At 35.4% G+C, this 23,668-nt stretch overlaps 1 protein-coding gene across 8 annotated transcripts in view; it reads left to right on the top strand.

The window, feature by feature from the left end:
• The window catches only part of COL24A1 (collagen type XXIV alpha 1 chain), a 387,629-nt gene that overhangs the window by 115,569 nt on the left and 248,392 nt on the right, over positions 1–23,668 (top strand). For all 8 annotated transcript variants that reach the window (XM_035252039.3, XM_078332354.1, XM_035252040.3 and 5 more), the window contains 5 exons: positions 3,813–3,866; positions 3,943–3,987; positions 4,236–4,289; positions 4,532–4,585; positions 9,318–9,371. In XM_035252039.3, coding sequence (XP_035107930.3) covers positions 3,813–3,866; positions 3,943–3,987; positions 4,236–4,289; positions 4,532–4,585; positions 9,318–9,371 — 261 coding nt within the window. The remainder of the gene's footprint in view (positions 1–3,812; positions 3,867–3,942; positions 3,988–4,235; positions 4,290–4,531; positions 4,586–9,317; positions 9,372–23,668) is intronic.

Below are 23,668 nucleotides of genomic sequence, written 5' to 3'. Positions count from 1 at the left end.
ACCTGGACTTTATTTTCAAAATCACTATCAGCATTTTAGTCAAATCCATTCAATAGTCTCTAGGAAGTTCCAAACTTTCGCATGTCTTCCTTTCTTCTTATGAGCCCTCCAAACTCTTCCAATCTCTGCCTGTTATCCAGTTTCAAAGCCGCTTCCACATTTTCAGTTATCTTTATAGCAGCACCCATTCTCTGCAGCACTAATTTACTTTGTTAGTCCATTCTCATACCACTATGAGGAAATACCCAAGACTGGTTAATTTATAAAGGAAAGAGGTTTAATTGACTCACAGTTGTGCATTGCTGGGGAGACCTCAGGAAACTTACAGTCGTGGTGGAAGACACCTCCTTCAGAGTGTGGCAAGACGGAGTGAGTGCAAGCTGAGGAAATGCCAGCAGCTTATAAAACCACCATATATTGTGAGCCTCACCCACTATCACGAGAACAGCATGAAGGAATCCTCCCCCATGATCTGATTATGTCCACCTGGTCCTGCCTTTGACACATGCGGATTATGGAGACTACAATTCAGATGAGATTTTGGGTGGAGACACAGCCAAACCATATTAGATACTAAGAGTCATCTTTGTAATCTTCATCTGTTCTAAATTGATATAGATGGTCCCTTCTACTTTTCAAAGTAGTTTCACATACGTATCTTATGTGCTCCTCAATGAGTGGTAAAGTAGATAAAGCAGTTATGGTTACTTCCATTTTACATTCATTACTTTTTAAAAATAAAACAATGTGAGGACCTACTAAATAGCTGAACTAGTGGCTAGGCCTAATAATATAAGTTAAGATTCTTATTTTTGGCAACATTACAATTTAATGGCATAGAAGGAAAAATAAGTAGTGTCATATACTGCGATTACTGCTATAATGGACTAAATGTAAAACCACTGAGAAAGGAACAATTTGTGTTATCTTAGAAAGTCAGAGTAGGCTTCACAAAGGAGATCTTTTTGGGGCTCTATCTTGAAGATTGTATATAAATTGGGGTTGGGGGGGAAAGGGTTCTTTAGAGAGAAAAAAATGCTGTGTTCAAATACAAAGAAGATAAGGGGAAAATGAATGTTTTGGAATGGAAAGAGGAGTAATGGGATTGTAGCATAGGAAGTAGGGGGTTGGGAGCAGAATGGAAGGAACTGAGGTTTTGAAAGTAACTGGGAAGGATTATGAAGAATCTTTATATTTCATAATAAACAGCTTGTCTGCCCCAGAGCAGCAGCCTCTGCTTTATCTCTCGGTTGTTCCTTTCTAGCAGGTATAGTTTCTGCTAAGAGATGATACTGCTTTATCTACATTATTTCCTTTTATACAGTTGGTCATCATTGTCATATGCTCTCCTAGATTAGTGACAGTGCATATCATGTGTAAGTATGATGGGTATGAGTAAAAAGTATCAGGTTGAACTCACAGTTCTTTCTACAGTATACTCATATGAACCCTTAATTGGCCAGCGACTGCTCTTTTTAATAAAATAACTTTTCTTTGGATCTATTTCTTTGACTTTAACTCAGAAGTTCTCAGAGGAACTGTGTGGGAGGCTCCTCTGTCTCTGATGCTATATCCCAACACCCTCAACAAAGTTCCCTTGCACGAAAGTATTTCTTCTGTCTGTTCCACGTTCTTGTGGAAGACAAGTTGGTAGGTAGGGAATGCTGAAGGACTTTCATGTTACCTTTAGAGAACTGAGAACTGAATTGCTTCCAGAAAGCTATAGTTTCTCAGAACTAGGATTTCCACTCAATATGTGACATGCTGTTTCTTGGAAATTCCAATTCCGTAGTATGCAATTTTACTTTATAGTTCTTTAGTTTTATATATGCCGATACTTACTATTATGTGATTTTCCTTGTTGAGTCACTGAAAAGTAAAAATAAGATATTATACATATAAAGTACATTCATCTGAAGATGCCAGTAATATACTTACTGAAAAAAGTTAACAATATTATATTATCTATCACAAAAAACAACAGGACATAAAGAAAGATTTTCTGTGTGTTTGTAAGATACTTCTTTCCATAGTTACTTGGGTTACTTTTTGCATAATTTCCAGAGATGTTTTTGTATTTTTCTAACCTATCATAAGTTTAAAGCTATGAAACTGGAACAAATGAGCTACTGTAATCATAAGCATAACTTTTCCTATTGACATAATTTGAAATTACAAGCATGATGTATTAATATTACATATCTATTAAGTTGGAAAGTATTACCCTTTGCCTCTAACAGTGCCATATGTTTCAGAATTAAACGTGTTGGAAATAATTTATCTTAGCTGTATTTTACAGACTTTAAGACTCATCCATAGGATGTCATATTTTCCATTCTGAAATTTGTATTATATAAACGTAGACTATTAGAAATGCTGTTATGTTAGGATATCAAGCTCTAGAAATCGCCATTTCAAATTAATCCCTTCAGTATTCATTCTACACTTTATTTCTTAACTATTATGTGCCAGTAATTATGTTGGGTCTGAGAAATTAAAAAAAGAATGAAACATGATTCTGTTGTCACAAAATGCACAGACTAGTAAGAAAGAAAAAAAAAGTACAGTGCCTTGTACGAAGTAGTGTAGTAGAAGGGCATTCTAGAACTGGTAACTGTCTCATCAAAGGTTCTGAGCATTTTATAAGGGAGAGCATGTTCAGAAAATAGAAGACAGTCCACTGCAACCAGAATGTAGGATCTGGGAGAGGGAGAAGTAAAGGGGAAGGGAAATGAGGACAATGGAAGGAAAGGAAACTGGAAAGATTGATGGAAGCCTGATAGGGAGGGCCTAGGATGCTATCCTAAAAAATTAGAATTCTAACTACAAGGGGCATCATTTTTAGCATTTCACAAATGCAACCTTAGGAGTTTCTTAACATTTGGAAACCAAAAAGAAAAGTGTGAACTAACTTACATTTTCAGTATAAAGAGTGATAAGGAAGCCAGGCAAAGAAAGGTAGTGAGAGAAAGAAGGAAAATGAGACCTCAATGACAAAGAAATTATAACTGATCCCAAACCACCAAGAAGTGCCATTTTTTTTTCAAATTTTTCTTTCGTGCCCTATGTTGCTATTGCCCTTTATCTTCTAAGATGATACATTGCAGTCGTGTTTTCTAAGTCTCTTGCTTGCAGGAGATAATATTGGTAATGTTTTTGAGGAATTAGAGATTCAGTTGATTACCTTGATGTTACAGATTATGTCTTTTTTCCTCAACAGTGTCTGGTACATATTGTGCTTAGTAAATATTAAATTACAAATAAACGAGATAAGCCGAGAAGAGTAGAGCCTGTTGTTTGCCTCTGAGTTTATCCCTGAAGTTATGATAAATTTTCTCATTCTGCAGATTTGAAATCATAAAATCAAATCAGGATGTCTGACATATAGTAACTGCTCAATCAATATTTGCTGAATAAGTGGGTGAATTAAAACTCGAAGGCAATCAAATGAAGTATCTGTTAACTACTTCCTGGGAGCATGGCACTCAAATACTTTTTAAAGATGTCATCTAGTTGGAGAAATATTGCAAGATGAATGTCATGGACAGTATTATAGGAGCTGAAAGGAGGAAAGAATCTGTGGACTAGACAAATATGAAAAAGTTTCAGAAAAAATGATGGACTTCACTAAAGCTTGAAAGATTGGTATGATTTATAAATGTGGAGAGGAAAATAAGTTGTTGAAGAACACAGGACGTGTAGGAGCTTAGTGAGAGGACTGGTTTGGGTTCATTAATTTATTAATTCTGCCACATTTTCTTTCTAATCGTAATGAATGCTTAATGATGCATTTCTTTCTTACTCCTTTTCAGGGCAGTGTTGGCCCTGTGGGACCAGTTGGATCTCCGGGAATTCCTGGCCCAGTGGTATGGTTCTATTTGTCTAATGGATATTTCCCTTCAATAGCTCTATGATATCACAGAATGTCACCTTTTTTTGTAGGGCCTTTCAGGGAATAAAGGACTACCTGGAATCAAAGGTGATAAGGTGATTTAAATATTAATATTATCATAAAAATAATTTTTATGACATTTGTCTTTTGCTTTTGAGTCAACACAATTTTTGAAATATGATGTTTTTATTGATGGGGTCTAATTTGAGGTATCAGTTATATTAATTTTCCTCAGAAGTAAGAAAAATAGAGAAATTATTGTTCTATAATGAATATTTGCTTTCTTGCAATATTGCCATGTTTGTGGTACATAAGTATCTTTGCATGAAATTGTGCTTTCTAGGGTGAACAAGGCACTGCAGGAGAGCTAGGAGAACCAGGGTATCCTGGAGACAAGGTATCGTTTATACCATTAATTTTATATAAATATGAAAAAGTGTAAATTCAAAAGAAAGAAGTGCTCATTATTTTATCCATGTATTTTGTTAGAATATAGCATCAATACGGTTTTAAGTTGTTTGAAACTTTTTTCTCAATGTTTTAGCACACTTCCGTGAATATTTTTGGCTGCTTGTAAATAGTGGTGTATCTGCCTTTTGTGATATACTAACTTTCTCTTCTATTATTCTCTTCTTTTAGGGTGCTGTTGGGTTGCCAGGACCACCAGGGATGAGAGGAAAGCCAGGACCTTCAGTAGGTTTGAACTTTTGCTCTGTTCTTTGTGATTGACAGAGTGCATGCCATGGCATGAGTCTTGACACTGTTGATCAAAGTAGGGCATAAGCCTACTGACTTTGCATTTGTCTCTTCAGTTTTAGAACACAGAAAATCTCAGGTTTTCAGTTGATATTCCATAGACTTTTGTACCTCCCTCTACTCCCAACAACAGGCCAAAGCCAAGTTTCTAGGAGTTCTAAAGATCTTGGTCTTATTATTCTGCTGAATAATCTATTATAGACAATATTTAAATTAAACAATAGGGTTTTAATCCAGAAAATATAAAGCATCTTAAATAATACTTAACTTTTTGAGAGATCAGTGTTTTTGAGGAAGCAGTGTGAAGAAAAGGCAGCATGTTTGCACTCTCTTGTGGGCCCAAATATTCTAAATGCTTTTTTTTTTCCCTAACCCTTTGACATCAATTAGATGAAAGAAAAAGATACCTATATTGCTGTTAACATAAAACTCAAAAAATTATAAATCTAAAATTACTTAATAATTAAACCTATTTAAATCATTTTATTTCAATAGCTTTAATTGTTAATTTTAGATTTATAATTTTTTGAGTTTTATGTTAACAGCAATATCAGGTATCTTTTAAATATATATATGAATATTAAAAATCATAAGTATTGTTGCTAACATTTACTGAGTATCTACACAATACCAGGCAGTATTCTAAGGACTATGCATCTAAATTAATCCTCACAACTATCCTATGAAGTTGGTACTATTATTATTCCTATTTTATATATTAAGAAAATTGAGACACGGTGTTAGAAAATGCCTAAGGTCACCTGGATGGCCACCTACTTAGTAGGTGACCATTCAGAAAAACCTAGGCAATCGGGTATGTCGGAGCCCATGCTTTTAGCTACTGTGCCATACTGTTTTAGGGTTTAATATTTGAAGATGGTTTTAGGATTTTAATATTGATTACAACCCCATGAAGGTAAAGGAGATTATAGATAGAAAAAAAAAATAAAGGATTCAACTCTATGAAAAAGGCAAAGATGATTATACATAGAAAAAATAGATATAGGATTATAATTTTTTAATGTCACCTTAAAATATACATTTAAAAATAACAGTGTTGTTTTCCTGAGCAGTTTATTATGTTCCCTCTGACCCTACCCTTCCAGCTCAGGATTGTTAATTTTTTTAATCTCAGGAAGCAGTATTAAATTATAGAACTTTACCCTGTTCTTTGTGACTTCTAACAGTGACAGCATTCTATATACATCTTTTAGGAATTATTTAACCCAAAGAACAATTTTTGGCATCTATTGGATGAAATGTTAGTGGTGACCTTTGCTTATACTAGTTTTTGTGTCCTCGATGTATTGCCATAAGGCCTTAACTAGTAAGCCATGTACCCTCACTTGTACCTTTGAGTCTTAGAAACTCCAGAATGCATAAATTGGATCAGGAGAATAGGTCATGAAGCTAACAAACAACTTCTGTTTTTCAAGGTTGGTTCTAAACCATATAAAGACATTCTGATATTTTCAGTGATGGGCAAAATAAGACCCTAACTTTTTAAGTCTTTATTTTTTACAATGTTACAGTTTTCTAGCCCTTGATAATAATATGAGATGATACAATACATACTCTAAGGGCACTATTAACTAATAAATTATATAAGTTTTCTTTCGTGCTTTATAACTAATGTTTTTGAGAAAACTAGAGTCAATTATTTTACTTAACGCAAACCATTTTAGTTTTCCTTACTCTTTGATTAAATTTATGTTTATAACATGTTTATGGGAGTAGAAAAATCAGTGGTTTGAGAGACAAAGACCTGGATTTCTGGGCCCAGCTCTGGCATTTAACCTGCTAGCAATGACCTTGCGCGTTTAACTACTATAGTACCAGTTCTCATGTTTAAAGTGAAAGTTAGGCTATATCATGTTTAAGTTTTCTTATAGTCCTGTGATTACGATGCTTTTCTCTTTTAGAAATAGTACCTATTATTATTCCTCTAGTGTAAGCTAAAGAAAAGGCAGAGAGCCTATTTCACCCTTAATATTTTTTTCCTGAAAGAAGTCACAATAAATGCTAATTATGTTCTTTTAGGACAGGGAGCAAGAGATAGAGTGAGGCTTTTACTTGCTCATTTTACACCTTTCTGTACTATTCTAATAAAGAAAATTAATGTCAGCAGGGATTACTTAAGTAGGGAGATAATTATTTTTTATTTGTTTTATCAAACTTTTGAACACTACTTTGGGCTGAAGATAAGGTAGGCATTTATGAATTAAAATTAGTGAGATGCACTTGCAACAACAATAAATACAATTCTTGTTGTATTTATTACTTGTTTGAATCTTTGTTTAATTAAAGAAATGTTTTTAGAGATAGGGCCTCCCTCTGTTGCTGAGGATAGAGTGTAATGGTGCCATCAAAGCTCACTGAAGTCTCCAATTCTTGGGCTCAAATGGTTCTTTCACCTGAGCCTCTCAAGTAGCAAGGACTACAGGTGCCCACCACCACGCCAAGCTAATTTAAAAAACATTTTTTTTAGAAACTGGGTTTTGCTTTGTAGCCCTGACTAGTCTCAAACTCCTGGCCTCAATCTATCCTCTCACCTCAGCCTTCCAGAGTGTGGGATTAGAGGCATGAGCCACTGGACCTGGCTCTATATGTTATTAATAGAAAAACTGTAGATATTTGACCAGGAAACCTTTCCTTGTTATGGAAGGAGACATCTGTTTGATGAAAAGTTACGTGTGCAGAATCAGTTATTATATTAAAAAACAAACTTCAACTCTCAATTATATAAGTTAATACCTATCTAAAATATTTGTTTACTGTCATGGAAAGAATGCCACATCACAAGGATGTCTTCCCTATTTAATAGATCCTACTTTTGATTTTCTGTTACCTAAGAGTTTGGTGATACTAACTAATATTGTTTCCAAGTGGATCTAAGTTGTAACATGAAATAATATTTTTAAGATATAAAAAGGAATATCCTGATTTGAAAAGTTGTTACAAGTCTGGAATAGGGAAGCTTTTGCTCTACGAGTCTTTAAAAAAAAAAATAGAGAAAACTACCATTCTGAGGTTGTTAGTAAATACTCTTTCCTTGAGCCAGAGAAAACAAACACAATTGTTTTGTCCTATCCATTTTTTAGCTAGAGGCTTTTATCATTTGTAGAAGTTTACTTAATATTAGTCAGTTATCTAAAAGTTACTTAAAATGTCAGCTTTTATAAAGGATAATTGACATTCACAGGAAATTTGCAATTGAAGTTTTACAAAACAAAGAATAATTCTGAAGAATAAATAAAATCATTACATGATTTCTGTTTTTAAATATCTGATTGTCAATCAGCTTTTCTGAAAACAAAGCCCTAAAGTATTTTATCCTCACTGCTTAGAAATTTCGCTTTGTGGTTAAATTTTGCCACTAGAGGGCTCCAATGAGAGCCCCTCGCCCCATCTCTATCTTTTTAAAGAGAGATGCTTGTCATTGTAAGAACTTCAGTATACTGATTCTGACGGATCACAGATTTTGTTTTTGTTTATTTGGAAAGGGAAACTTAAATGAGCCTTTCAATAATATTTCGCTGCCTTTCTCTAGATTTGATTGCAGTAGTTGTATTGTGTCCTGTTTTATGTCCAGGTACCTCAGCACTGAGAATTGATAAAGTGCGTGTGGGAAACTGCTTTAAGTTTTGGAAAATGGGCAATCCCATGTTGTAATTTGCAAGTTTAGGTGATCTGAGGCCTATTTAAATTAAATTTGAAGTTCACATAGAAAATTAATATGACAGAAATAATGAATTCAATAGTTTTTATTGTGAGAATGGGTATCATCAGACAACTGACCTCACTGTCGCATGCGTTCATCTTGAGAGCGTGGCCAGCCTTCTCTAGTTTCAGGCTTTATACCTACTTCTCTCTCCTGTCACTTTCTCCTTTAACCCTGATTTCACATCTTTATCATGAATGTCAGAAACTCACTTCAGAGATGTGGAAACTGAATCCTCCAAACTTTAATTAAAGGATGCAAACAATCTAGGAATTCTATGTATGAGCCAGGAAAGCAGCAAGGGTTTGAAGAAAAGGATTAATGGTTGTAAAACTGGTTGACATTTAATGAGTACTTCATATGTTAGGCACTGTGTTTAGCACTTTACATAGATTATCTAATTTAACTCTCCACTTTGAGAATGTTGGTACTTTTGTTATTATTTCTGTTTTATTCATGAGAAAACTTGAGGCTTAGAGAAATTAATCAGCAAGGATTTCAATCCAGGTGAGTCTTAATAACTAATTCAGGCTACTTACAGTATACGGTATCAAAAGGGAAAGGAATTTTCTGAGACAGCCCTAGGACTATAGTTGTTTATAAAAGCAGTTTCTCATCTAGAATTCCCTATCTTGTTGAGTCCAGCTTTATTGTCTTATCTCTGTGAAACACACATTAAACACACAAATTTTTTTTTTATTTGAGCACTTGGCTCATTAATATGTTTATATTACTAACACTTAAGAGTGAATGTTTGTTAAACCCAAGAAACATCTTATTTTAAAAGTTTTACAGTAATAATGGTTACAAATTGTTTCTAAAACATCATTACAACCTTGTTTCACGTAATAATATGATGACTGCTGTTTACTTACCTATGCCTGTTTCTTCTTTTAATTGTGTTTATTAAGTTAATATTTGTACTTTGATCCTCCTCCCCCATTTTAGGGCCAAACAGGTGACCCAGGACTCCAAGGACCATCTGGCCCTCCAGGACCAGAGGTAAAATATTGGTGGAAAGATAATAAATTTGAAACAAAATGATGGAACTTTAACTTGTTTGGTAAAACATTAAGGAAGATCATCTTTAAAGTTTATATCTGTGTAAATAGTTTGGACTAAATGTTTTCTGTTATGTCACGAGGTACGCAACAGGGATCCTAAGGAAACAGAAAAATGCATTAGCCATATTTTCACACTGATTGGGATCACAGCTGATTTATTTGTTCTGCATAGCTATTAATAACAAGCACTTGAGCCTTGCAACCAAATTTCAGGACAGAAACTCCACTGAGTTATTAATGCAAAATATTTCCCATTATTATTATCTCCATATATCACTTAAATCTCATATAGTATTCTAAAATAAATACAATTAAGTCTATAGTACATATATCAAATGTGTTTGTATATTCTCTAAAATTTTAATGGTTGATATAGAGTGGCTTTCTTTTCTAAAAGTCTACATAGAACATAAGCTTCTGAGATGAACCATTTGGATTTTTAAAAATCATACTATAAGAACTATGAGTCAACGATATACTACATGGAGATGAAACTTTTAAAGTTCACTCTAGTTTCAAAAATATATGCCTATATTGCTATGCATGTACCTGTGTGTGTCCACAAGCACACACACACAGGCACACACATATCAGTGTACATACATGTTTAATTCAGAGTCATAGATTCAGCAGAAAGCAGAGAAATTAAATTTGGCATCAGAATAAATTAGTTATAGCAATAATGTCATTGTGTCAGAGTAGTAGGCAGAGTTTCTAAGACTACTATGGTACTGATGCTTTCTCCCTCTCTTTGTAAACCATAAGATCTACTTCTTACTTCACAGCTGTCCTTCAGGGTTGGCTGATTTCTTTAGAAAATGCCTATTCTTAAGTACTGTATGATTTAAAAACACATTTGGTATTGATAGTTTAAAAACCTAAAAAGTGGGGTCCAAAGTGGCTCCCGCCGGAGGTCATGGCACTTGCGAAGGCGAGGTCATCAGTTCAAGGCTAACCTGAGCAACCTTATAAGCTCAAACTGATTGGCAAAAAAAAAAAAAAAAAAAAACCTAAAAAGCAGGCTGGGCATAGTACAATCCCAACACTTTGGGAGGCTGACGTGAGAGGATTGCCTTGAGTCTGGGAGTTCGAGACCAGCCCTGGCAATTTAGTAAGACCCTGTTGCTACAAAAAAATTTTTTTTAATTAGCCAGGCATGGTGGATCACACCTGTAGTCCCAGCTACTCGGGAGGCTGAGGTGGGAGGATCACTTGAGACTGGGGTGGCACCACGGCACTTCAGCCTGGGTGAGAAAGCAAGACCCCTGTCTCAAAAAAAAAGAAAAAGGAAGAGCCTTCGAAACTACATTGTACCTAATTGTATCAATAGAGTGGTAACTGGAAGTAAAATACAGTAGTATATCAAAGTCAGCATTCTGATAAGAAGGAAACTGAGTAATGAAAACTTCAGATTAGTATAAACTTCTCCATATGAGCCTAGAATTTTTATTTTAATCATTTTTAATGAAAGCTTTCCTGGAATGAATAGTATTTACTGGCTTGTCATACTGAGGATACAGAATCTACTTTAATTTTTATTATCTTTAAAGGTTATTATTATGACTGAATTGCCCTATTATTACTACAGTTTCTGATGGTACGTACCCTAGAAAGGGCCGTGTTGCCTCCTTGCTATCAGTATGGTTTTGCATCATTTTTCGTCTTTCTCATAAAGCTTGGTTAAAGGATGCATGAGCCATGTTTTGACTTACTGCTTGGTCTTCCAAAGATGCTTCTTCATTTCTCTCTTCCCTTTAAAATTTTGTGCTACCCATCAATACTGAAGACATTGTCTTATTACCTTTGATTTCAGCATCACTAATATAAGGTCCTGAGCCCCAGTCTTTTCACAGTGCCCGTTCTTCCTCTTCACATGTGTTAACTTGTTTCATGGGACTAAAAATGTAACCTGTACTCTCAAGAACTGATGCTAGATTCTTTTGGGAAATGGGGCCTAATCCAAGGAGCATAACTTTTTCTTGACCATAAAAATATAACACATAAGCAACTATATATAAGACAACACTTTTATCCAAATCCTTCTCAACATGAGGCTTTTAATAAACTTGCAGGTCCAAGAATTTTAAATAGTATATTTAGCAGTAAATCAAGCCTGAAAGGTTTCAGCTTGCATAGTGGATGAATTTTCTCAAAAGAGTCTTATGCATTGTGCTAAATTTAGACTTTATCCAGTATGCATTAACCAAAGATATTTAAGCAAGAGAATGGAATTATCAGCCTTGTGCTTTATGCAAGGCAGCAGGGTGAAGGATAAAAGAAAAGGAGGTGGGGAGGGGTGCCAAGGGTATGAACTAAAGGTTATTTAGAAGGATAGTGCAGCAGAGTGGGGAATTGATTATGAGGTCCCGTGACAATAGAGAAGAAAGCTTACAGAAAGAATTAGGAAATATAATTCACCACACATAAAACATTCAGTTTAGCTCATTCCAATTTTGAAGGAGAGAAATAAAAGGCAGTTTTAACATTTCTTGCTTGAAAAGTTGGGTAGAATGTGAATCATCATTCCAAAAATAGAAAATAAAAGAGGAAGAGGAGGAGGAGAAGGAAAAAATTCAGGGTGGCAGGAAATGTTTTGGCTTTGAATCTTTTAGGTTTGAAAGGCCTTTAGGAGATATAGAAAATTAGTATGATAAGTATCTTAAAACTGTAGGCCTAAAGCTGAGAAAAGCAGACTAAAGATACATATTTGTATAATCATCTGCATAGAGGTATTAGATGAAGCAATATAATAGATGAATTAAAACAAAGTTTGAAAATCCTTCACCTGGAAACTCCCCCTAGAAGACTACATTCTTTGTCTACAGTGCAGTGAAGTTTTAAGTTGATAATAAAAATACAGTAAAATAAATTTTGGTAACTGAAAAAATACATTCCTAAGTAACTTATGGTCTGGAGAGGAAGCATCACAATGGAAATTAGAATATATTTAGAAGTTAATGAGAACAAATCACTATAAAAACATGAGTGTTGCACCTGAAACACCATTTAGAGAAAAATGTAGATATAAATGCATTTCTCTTGAAAGTAGGGAAGGTACAAAATAAATGAGGTCGTTTTTTTTAACAGCATAAGTGTATAGATTTGTTTAAAAAGGAGAAAGAAGTTTAAAGAGATCAAATAGGATAGTCTGTTTTCTTAGTCTTGAGACTAAATCTCAAGAGTAAGGGTACTGTGCAAAAGAAAGGAGGTAGAGGAGTTGTGAAAAGGAAGTGAGAGAGTGACTGTGGACTAATAAAACAATTTCTGAGTTGTTGGTTAAGGTAATTTTGGGGTAAGCCTTCTCTTTTCAAGACATAATCTCACTCTGTCACCCATGATGGACTGCAGTGGTGCCATCTCGACTCACTGCAACCTCTGCCTCCCAGGTTCAAGTGATTCTCCTGCTTCAGCCTCCCAAGTAGCTAGGATTACAGGTGCCCACCACCACACCCAATTAATTTTTGTATTTTTAGTAGAGATGGGATTTTGCCATGTTGGCTAAGCTGGCCTCAAACTTCTGACATCAGGTGATCCGCCCGCCTTGGCCTCCCAAAATGCTGGGATTACAGGTGTGAGCCAACATGCCCAGCCCAATTTTTGGTTAGTTTGAAATGTAAGAGGCTTGTGCCTGAAATACAGCCACAAAGCTCTGTACATTTTATTGTAAGATTTCAGATTTTTACACAAACTTCCTACTGACCAAGGCAATGACACATGATCAGTGATATGATTCTTCTCTCTCTTGGATTACAACATATCAATTATTCAAAAGGGGGGTAGCAATTCATTATATTAAGTCATCTCCATTTTTCAATATAAATGGATGTTATAATGTGAAAGCATAATACAGTAAAAGTAATTCTATTAGGGGCCAATATGCTAACTTTTGTTAGTTACTAGGTGATAAAAGGTTTAAGTTAATATCTCAAAATTACAGAATTTTGGGGTTCACATCTCCTGAATGAGAATTGAGGATTTACCTTGAGCAAATTACTTCAACTCCCTGGGCCTTTCCTCATCTGTAAAACAGAAATAACAATAGTACCAACCTGATAGTTATTTTCTTACACAAATTAATGTGTATAAAACACTTCAGTATGTAGTTAATAGGAAACATTCAATATGTGTTAGCTGCCACCATCACCACCACCATAATTGAAGGCGGGACAAATTGTCTAGACCCAAGGCAGAAAAGCCTGGCCAGTTCAAGATCAGAAAGAACGCCAGTGTAACTGGAGTGAGCAGAATGAATGAAGAGGAAAGTGGTATTCAAGGAAGTTGGAAAAGTAGACAGGGTATATCATGTATGGCCTCATAGAGGGGAGTGAGAAGTTTGGATTTGTTTCTAAGTGCAGCAGGAAGCCATGAGAAGCTTTAAATAGGGCAGTGGCAGGATCTGATCTGATTTATGCTTCTCAAAGGTTACTCTGGCTGCTGTGTGAACATAAGACTGTGGGGAGAAACAATGCTGAAAGTAGGGAGATGATTTAAGGAGATTATTTTACTAATCAAGGCACACCTTGATGGTATCTTACACTGGGGTTGTAAGATTAAAGAACTTATTTGAATGAATACTAATTTTAGTTTTTTATAAGAAAACCATGCCAGCTATAGAATAGTGATTTTTCAACCTTAATGGGGCATCACTGTCACCTATAGAATTTTTTGTTAAGGCTGGGCATGATGGTTTATGCTTGTAATCCCAGCACTTTGGGAGGCTACAGTGAGAATATTGTTTGAACCCAGGGGTTCAAGACCAGCCTGGAGCAACATAGTGAGGCTTCATCTCTATTGAAAAAAAATACAGATGCCTGGAGCCAATCCCAGAAATGCTGAATCAGAATCACCGGGGTTGCTCCATAGGTTATTAACAGAAATAATAAAGAACCACAGAACCACATCTTATTTTTCTGTTCTTTATGGCAGCAGAACCTTTATCTAACAGAATGCAACTGTTTCAAACCAGTAAGGTACAAGATCACAGAAGAAGTCAACATTCTTCTTGTTCTCTGCATGGAAATTATTGTCTGATTGTTTTAGCAACCTGGGAAAATTATTACTACCGTTTACTGCAGCATAGCATGACACAGAGCTAGCATTCTATGAATGTTTTTTCAAAACAAAGTAGTAAAAGAAAGACACTAATACGCTTTGCTGTGAATTTTTTTCCATTAACATTTAATTTGCATAGGAGCTGGAGAGAGAAGGAGAGCTGGATTGCCTTTATAGTACAAGGTGAATGTGATTCAAAAACAGAAGTTTTACAGAACTCAGAGTATATGTAGGACCCTGAGATAAGAGTAGGACAAGGGCAGGTAATTTAGAAGATAGTCTCACAGACAGAAAAAATAATCCAAGTTAGCACAGTGAACTGATTAAATATGTTGACAACATTGCATAGTCATAAAATATCTCGCAATTGTATTTATTAATTATTATTATTTCCACTGAGTAATTAGGTTAAATTCTACAAGACTAAAATCAGGGGCTAAGGTTTCCTCAGTAGCTGCGACTGTTACCACTTTGGAATAGTGTAATTGGTGGTAAAGCTGAGTTTATTCATGGATAACTACAAGGTGTAGAAAATAATTCATACTTCTTCCTTTAAAACCATGTAAGGAAACCCATATTAAAAGTGTATTTATATTAAACAATAATTTTAACTGTATATTTTCTTCTAGAAAAGTTAGAGAAATCATTTTACAAGGCAGACCTATATAGGACAAAGTTAGATAAGTGTGCTACCCTCCCTACTTTTCCTCATCCTCTTATTATTTTTCAGTGTTCTCACCTACCCCCGAGTTATCCAATCTCAATAGTTTCTGGTTAATCTTTCTGGTGTGTTGTGTATATGTGTATGTTTTGCTTGTTTAAGGGACAGACATATGTGTATTTCCTTACACCTTTTATTACCTAAAAGGTTACATACTGTAGATATTTTTGTACTCTATTTATTTTACTTAAAAATATATTCTGGAAATCATAGAATATCAATTAATGGAGCTCTCCTTTATGTAATTTTGTAGCTACATAGTACTTCATTGTGTGGGCATATCATAGTTTATTCAGTCATTCTCCTACATATGGAAATTTAGTTTATTTTTAGCATTTTGAAATTACAAACACTGCTGCAATGAATAAACTTGTGCTTATGTATTTCTGTACAGTTGGAGGTTCATCTTCATGGTGAATTGCTAGAATTGGATTGCTAGGTCAAAAGAAGACATTGTTAGATATTGCCAAATTCCTCTTCAAAAGAATTGCATTCCTATCAACATTTCTCTGATGATCACACTTCTCTCACCCTGAGTGAGACTGAACATCTCTTTATGTTTGACGACTGTTTTATAATCTTTCGTGCAAAATGTCTGTGTTTTTTGCCCATTTTTCTACTAGGCATTTGATCATTTTACTCTAAATGTTTAAGAATTATTTGCATGTTAGGGAAATCAGCCTTTTACCTTTGATAACTATTGCAAGTATTTTCTTCCCAAGATGGTGTTTCACTCTTATTGCCTAGGCCGAATTCAATGGTGCAATCTCAGCTCACCACAACCTCCGTCTCCCGGGTTCAAGCGTTTCTCCTCCCTCAGCCTCCTGCATAGCTGGGATTACAGGCATGTACCACCATGCCTGGCTAATTTTGTATTTTTAGTAGAGACAGAGTTTCTCCGTGTTGGTCAGGCTGATCTCGAACTCCCAACCTCAGGTGATCCACCTGCCTCAGCTTCCCAAAGGGCTGGGATTACAGGTGTGAGCCACCACGCCTGGCAAGTCTTTTGACTTTGTTTGTAGTGTTTTTTGACATGAAACAGCTTTACAATTTTACATAACCAAATCTGTCAATCTTTTAGGGAATTTGGACTTTGAGTCATCATCAAATAATATTTTCCTATATCAAGATTTTAAAGAAATCACCTATGTTTTCTTCTAATTATTGACTAGTTTCCTTTTTTATATTTAGATCTCTGATACATTAAAAGTTTTTTTGTGTGTGTGAATGTTGTGATTTCTGTATTTCATTTCACATTTTTCTAAATGGCTAGTTTTCCCAGAATCATTCATTAAGCAATCTATCTTTGCTTCAGTATCATAGTTTATTTTATTTATTTTTATTTTTTGAGTCAGAGTTTTGCTCTTGTTACCCAGGCTGGAGTGCAATGGCGCGATCTCAGCTCACCGCAACCTCCGCCTCCTGGGTTCAGACAATTCTCCTGCCTCAGCCTCCTGAGTAGCTGGGATTACAGGCACGCGCCACCATGCCCAGCTAATTTTTTGTATTTTTAGTAGAGACGGGTTTCACCATGTTGACCAGGATGGTCTCGATTTCTTGTCCTCATGATCCACCCGCCTTGGCCTCCCAAAGTGCTGGGATTACAGGCTTGAGCCACCGCACCCAACCCATAGTTTATTTTAAACTATGCTACCTATATCATACACAGTGACACACTGCATGCATTGTTTCAGTCAATGATGGGCCTAATATATAACCCTAGTCTTGTAAGATTATAACAGAACTGAAAAATTTCTATCACCTGGTGATGTCATATAAAACCTTTGTATCATCATTACTCATGTTTTGTGGTGATGCTCTTATAAACAAACTGCTGTGTTTCCAGTCAGATAAGTGTACAGTAACGCCCTGGGCCTTCCCATTCACTCGCCACTCACTTAACTGATTCACCCAGATCACCCAATTCTGCTGGCTCCATCCATGGTAAATACCCTATACAGGTATACCATTTTCTGTCTTACATTTTTGCTGTACCATTTCGATCTTTATATAGATTTAGACATACAAATACCATGTGTTACAATTGCCTACACTATTCAGTACAGTAACATACTACACAGGTTTGTAGCCTAGAAGCAGTAGGCTATACCATGTAGCCTAGGTGTGTAGTAGACTATATTATCTAGGTTTGTGGAAGTATAGACTATGAGGTTCACACAATTACAAAACCACCTGGCAAAATATTTCTCAGAACAAATACCCATCATTAAGTGATACATGACTGTATGAAATTTCCACTTCTTGTATCTATATCTGTACTCTATTTTCTATTCCACCTGAATGGTTGTCTGCTCATGCACAAGTACCACCTTGTTTTAATGACAGAAGCTTTATGGTGTGTTGAGATGTCTGGAAAGGTTCTAAGTCCTCTGAGCTTTTCTTTTTCAGTGTTTTCTTGGCTACGCTTGCATTCTTGTTTTTCCATATAAACCTTAACATCAATCTATCTAGCTTCATTAAAAAATATTGTTAGTATTTTTATTGGTTTCAACTTAACGCTCATAAATTAAGGAAACACTGACATCTTTATGATGTTAACTCAGTATTTCAAGATTCAGCCATTTTCAATGGTTGTCTTTCATTTGTTCAGATATATTTTTGTGTTTTTCAGGAGTGTTTTAAATTTTTTCCTAGGTTAGGTTTTACACATCTTTTGTTAAATTTGTTCTTAAGTATTTTATATATATTTTTTGTTATCGTAAATGGGGTTTTCTCTGCCATTATATTCTCTAATAGATTTTGTTTATGTGTCTGACGACTTGATTTTTCAATGTTAATTTTATATCCTGTTACCTTAATGGTTTCTTTTTTTAGTCAGTTTACCATTGGTCTTCCAGAGTTTTCTCAACATGCTATCATGTAATTTTCAAATAGAGATTATTTTAGTTCTTCTTTCCTACTTTTTAAACCTCGAAGTTAATTCTCATGGCTAATTGCACTGTAATACCTCTAGTACAATGTCAAAGAAGTAGTGAGCATCTGTGCTCTGTTCCTGATGTTAGTGGAAACATTATAGTGATTCCTCATGAAGTAAATGCTGGCATGAAGATTAAAATATTTATATTTTATTATATTAAAGAAATAGGCCGGGGAGTGCTTGAGCCCAGGAATTCAAGACTGGCCTGGGCAGCATGGAAAAACACCACCTCTACAAAAAAGTTAGAAAAATTAGCCTGGCATGGTGGTGTGGACTTATAGTTCCAGCTCCTCAGAAGGCTGAGGTAGGAAGAACACTTGAGCCCAGGAGGCAGAGGTTTTGGTGAGCTGAGGTTGCACCACTGCACTCCAGCCTGGGCGACAGAGCAAGATCCTGTCGAAAGAAAGAAACAGAGAGAGAGAGAGAGAGAGAGAGAGAGAGAGAGAGAGAGAGAGAGAGAGAGAGAGAGAGAGAGAGAGAGAGAGAGGAGAGAGAGGAGAGAGAGAGAGAGAGAGAGAGAGAGAGAGAGAGAGAGAGAGAGAGAGAGAGAGAGAGAAGGAAAGGAGGGAGGGAGGGAGGGGAAAGGAAAAAAGAAAGAACAAAAAAGAAATATCCAGTAATTTATATTTTCTTGAATGTTTTAAATCAGGAATGAATATTTTGTCAAATATATATATACTTGGTTAAAGGCTTTATATGTCCAACATGTATCATTAGGGAAATTCAAGCCAAGAAGAACAGAGAGATCAAGAGACACAAGAGAATTTCTTTATTGGCTGATAGTGGTCTTACTGCCCGTAATGGCTGCCAGCCCTGCACAAAGGAAGATACCTTGCTTATATTGTTTTTGGCATGGGAATATGGGGCAGGAAAAAAAAAAAAAAACTTAAACAAAGACAGTTAGTCATTGATTCATAACAAGTTTTACAGCCTTGAGAACACATACCCTCTCTATGTGGTTATTTTGCTCTCATGACTTGCAGCTAGGGAAGAAAACAGGTTTTTACAGAAATATGCTTTTGAGCTGCAGATACAAAGAAATGTTTGGGTTCCTTATCTAAGAAGGAGGAGGCTATGCTGGGTCTGCTTTAGCTAACTGCAGGCAGTTTTAAGCTGAGAGGGGTGATTTACTTGCTCCTCTGTTCTTTATAATTATTTTTGTGGCCTAGTCTTCAAGCTTATTATCTAGTTTAAATTAATTTTCTATTTTTAATTTCATTTTTCCTCCTCAGTATGGAGATAATTATGTATTTTTTCTTTTTGGATCTATGCATATGGTATATTAGTGGATTTTTTTATTGACCCAACTTACATTCTTGAAATATATTTTACTTGATTGTGATGGTCCCATTATCTTCTACAAGAGTGGTACATTTGTTACAATTGATGAACCTACATGGACACATCATAACTATCACCCAGTGTCCATAGTTTACATCAGTGTTAGTGTCCACTCTTGATGTTGTAGTTTCTATGGGTTTGGAAAAACGTATAATGATCTACCATTATATTATTATACAGAGTATTTTCACTGCCCTAAAAATCCTTTGTGCTTTGCCTATTCATCCCTCCTCTCACCTGCCCCCAGCAACCTATGGGCACTGATCTTTTTACTGTCTTAATAATTTTGCCTTTTCCAGTATATCAGGTAGTTGGATTTGTACAGTATGTAGTTTTTTTAGATTCGCTTCTTTTACTTATTAAAATGCAATTAAGATTCCTCCATGTTTTTTCATGGCTTCATAGCTCATTTTTTTTTAGCACTGAATAATATTCCATTGTCTGGATATGTCACGGTTTATCCATTCACCTACTAAAGGACATCTTAGTCACTTCCAGATTCCAGCAGTTATGAAGATGCTGTAAATAGTCATGTGCAGAGTTTTGTGTGGATATAAATTTTCAACTTCTTTGGGTAGAATTAAGTAGCATGGCTGCTGGATCACACAGTTAAAGTATGTTTAGTTTTGTAATAAACTCCCTGTCTTCCAAAGTGGCTGTGCCATTTTGCATTCCAACCAGCAATGAATAAGAGTTCCAAAACTCTTATTCAAAATATGGGTTGAAGCATTTTTCATTTAACAAGTCTGAGAAATAAGATAACATTTTACAAACCCATGTGCTGGTAAAAAAAAAAAAAAAAAAAAAAAAAAAAATAGTTCCTGTTGCTCCACCAGCATTTGGTGTCAGTGTTCTGGATTTTAGCCATTCTAGTGAATGTGCAGTGGCACCACGTTGGGTTTTGTTGGTGGTGATGGTGGGTTGGTTGGTTTGTTTGTTTTTTGAGACAGAGTTTCTCTATGTCACTCAGGCTGAAGTTCAGCAGAGTGACCCTGGCTCCTCAGGCTGGAGTTCAGCAGAGTGACCCTGGCTCACTGTAGTCTCAACCTCCAGAGTCTAAGTGTTCCTCCCACCTCAGCCACCTGGGTAGGTGGGGCCACAACCATGTACCACTGCACCCAGCTATTATTATTATTATTATTATTATTATTATTATTATTATTTGTTGAGACAGGATCTCACTATGTTGCCCATGCTGATCTCAAACTCCTGGGCTCAAGCAGTCATCATACCTTCCCCTCCCAAAGTGCAAGGATTAAAGGCATGAGCCACTGCAACCAGCCCGCATTGTTGTTTTAATTTTGCAGATCCATAATAACGCATAATGTGGAACATCTGTTCATATGCTTATTTGACATCTGTATAGTCTATCTTTCTTGGTGAGGTGCTTGTTACAGTCTTTGGTCTATTTTTTAACTTTTTGTTGTTGCTGAGTTTTAAGAGTTCTTTGTATATTTGGGGTAACAGTTCTTTATCAGATGTGCCTTTTGCAAATATTTTCTTCTAGTCTGTGATTGTTGTATTCTCATTCTCTTGACATTGTTTTTTGCAGGACAGAAATTTTAAATTTTAATGAAGTTCAGTATGGATTGTGCCTTTGGTGTTATATCTAAAAGATAATTGTCATACCCAGGATCATCCAGATTTTCTCCTACATTATCTAGGATTTTATAGGATTGCATTTTACATTAGACCTATTATCTATTTTGAGTTAATTTTTGTGACAGGTATAAGGTCTGTGTCTAAATTCATTTCTTTTTTACATGTAGATGTCCAGTTATTTCAGCATCATTTGTTGAAAAGACTATATTTTCTCCTTTGTCAAAGATCAGTTGACTGTATTTATGTGGGTCTACTTCTGGGTTCTCCATTCTGTTCTGCTCATCTACTTATCTGTTCTTTCTTCATTACCATACTGTCTTGAATATTGTAGCTTTATAGTAAGTCTTGAGGTCCAGTAGTGTCAGTCCTCCAACTCTATTCTTCTCTTTCAAGTTGAGTTGGCTATTTTGGGTCTTTTGCCTCTCTGTATGAAGTTTAGAATCAGTTTGCCAGTATCCACAAATAACTTATGGAATTTTGTTTGGTATTGCATTGAATCTATAGATAACATTGGGAAGAATTTATTTAATTCTTTTTTATTTTCTTTCATCAAAATTTTATAGTTTTCCTTATATAAATTTTGTACCTATTTTCTTAGGTTCATACTTAAGTATTTCATTTTTTGGCTCTGTGTTATGTTTTTAATTTCAAATTTCACTTGTTTATTGTTGGTATATAAGAAGCCAATTAACTTTTGTATATTAACCTTGTATCCTACAACCTTGCTATAATTGCATATTCATTCCAGGCAAGTTTTATCCATTTTTTTCCTAATTTTCTACATAGCTAATCATGTCATCTGTGACAAAGACAGCTTTATATTTTCCTTCTGGATCTGTAGTTTTATTTCCTTTTCTTATCATATTGCATTATCTAAGACTTCCAGTATAATGTTAACAAGGAGTAGTAAGACAGGATATTCTTGATTTGTTCATTTTCTAATTTCTTTTCATTCTTTTATTTTATTCATAAAATTATTAAGGTCTGTTATTTTTACTCTGATCACTACTTTAAATATATTCAGTAGACTTCCATATGTAGTGTGTTTAATTAAAATCACTTTTTGATATTTTGTAATTTCACTTTGTATATCCCTTCTCAACTAAGAATTATTTAAATAGGCAATTTTTAAATTTTCAAGTGGGAGAAATTTTTTAGTTTTGATTTTGTTAATAATTTCTAGTTTCATTGCATGGTGATCAGAGACTGGTTTTTTTAATTATTATTTTATAGAACTTACTGATCTTTTTTTTTTACCTAATGAGTGGTAACTTTCTGTGAATGTTCAGTGTCTTTCTGACAAGACAGTATATTCTTATTATCAGGTGTAAAGATTGGTATGTGGTGACTTGCCCTTCCTTATTGTTATGTTGTTTAGATATGCTGTATCTTCACTTATTTTTATTTTACATGATCTGTCTGTGTTAATAGGACAGACTGTGGCCTCTGTCAATTCAGTTGCTCTTGGAGCCAAGACTGGTACTTTTCTCACTCTTTCACTATCTATTTTACATACCCCTCACCTTTAGCTATTACCTCAGCATATCTTGATAGCTTATGTAAACCTTCATTGCTGAATGGCATGTAGGATTGACAGGAGTACAAGAACAACTTGCCTAATGTATCACTTAAGTTTTACATGTATTATGTTCTGCCTTTATTGTATAAAAGCAATCTTGCTTCCTTTTGTTTATCAAGGTCAATTAGTCATGCCAGTGTGGTGACTTTTCTTTTTATTTGCTCAGATCTTGTCACAAAAAGTCCAAAGTGCTTTGATAGCAGCCATAACTTTTAGTATAGTAAGACCTTTATTGTGTCTCCTGTCAAAAGAGATCCCGCTTTTGGTAACAAGATTATCAGCTCTGTGGAGTTCAGGGTGTGGTGAAGGAAGCACAGAACACACTGTCATTGGGAGTGATGATAAATAGGACCGTATCTGCTTCCACCCCTTTGTCTTTAGACTCAAGTGTTCATCCTGTTTGGGACACAATTCCATATACGGGTCAGTGATTTAATAAGTCCACTGTGTCCCAAAGGGTGGTACACCATTTTTTCATATTGTTTTCTTTTAACTGACACATCATTTATAACTTTAGAAGGCTGTTCCAATGTTACCTGAGGCTAGATGCCTCTAGATTGGGCAGAACAAAAACCAATGGATTATATCATAGGCCTACTCCTGACACCTCCTTCAATGTAAAGACAGTCTCCATTTTGGATGCTGTGTTCTGTGAGGTTTCATGCCTGTGGATCAGGCATTCTGTAAGTTCCTAGATAGTGGTGCTAGTAGAACTTTAAAGACAAGAAAGGCAAACTCTTACCCAAAATAAATATCCATCTCTGTGAGGTTGAACTGCTGATAATTCTAGGTTGGAAGGGGCCCAATGTAAGAAATTTGCCACCGAGTAGCTGGTTGTCCTGTTCAAGGAATGTTGCCATATTGGAGACCTTGTTGGTCTTTTTGCAGACAAATAGGACTTTCAGAGGCAGCAGAAGCTGGAGCAGTCTTGGTAAGTGATGGTACATGCTGTGAGGCTCATATATAACTTCTGTCTCTGCTACCATGTCTTCTCTCTTCATG

The sequence above is a fragment of the Callithrix jacchus genome, chromosome 7, assembly GCF_049354715.1.
Source record: "Callithrix jacchus isolate 240 chromosome 7, calJac240_pri, whole genome shotgun sequence".
NCBI classification, from domain to species: Eukaryota; Metazoa; Chordata; class Mammalia; order Primates; family Cebidae; genus Callithrix; species Callithrix jacchus.
Note: the sequence above shows the minus strand (reverse complement) of the source record. Positions and strands in the feature narration are given on the sequence as shown.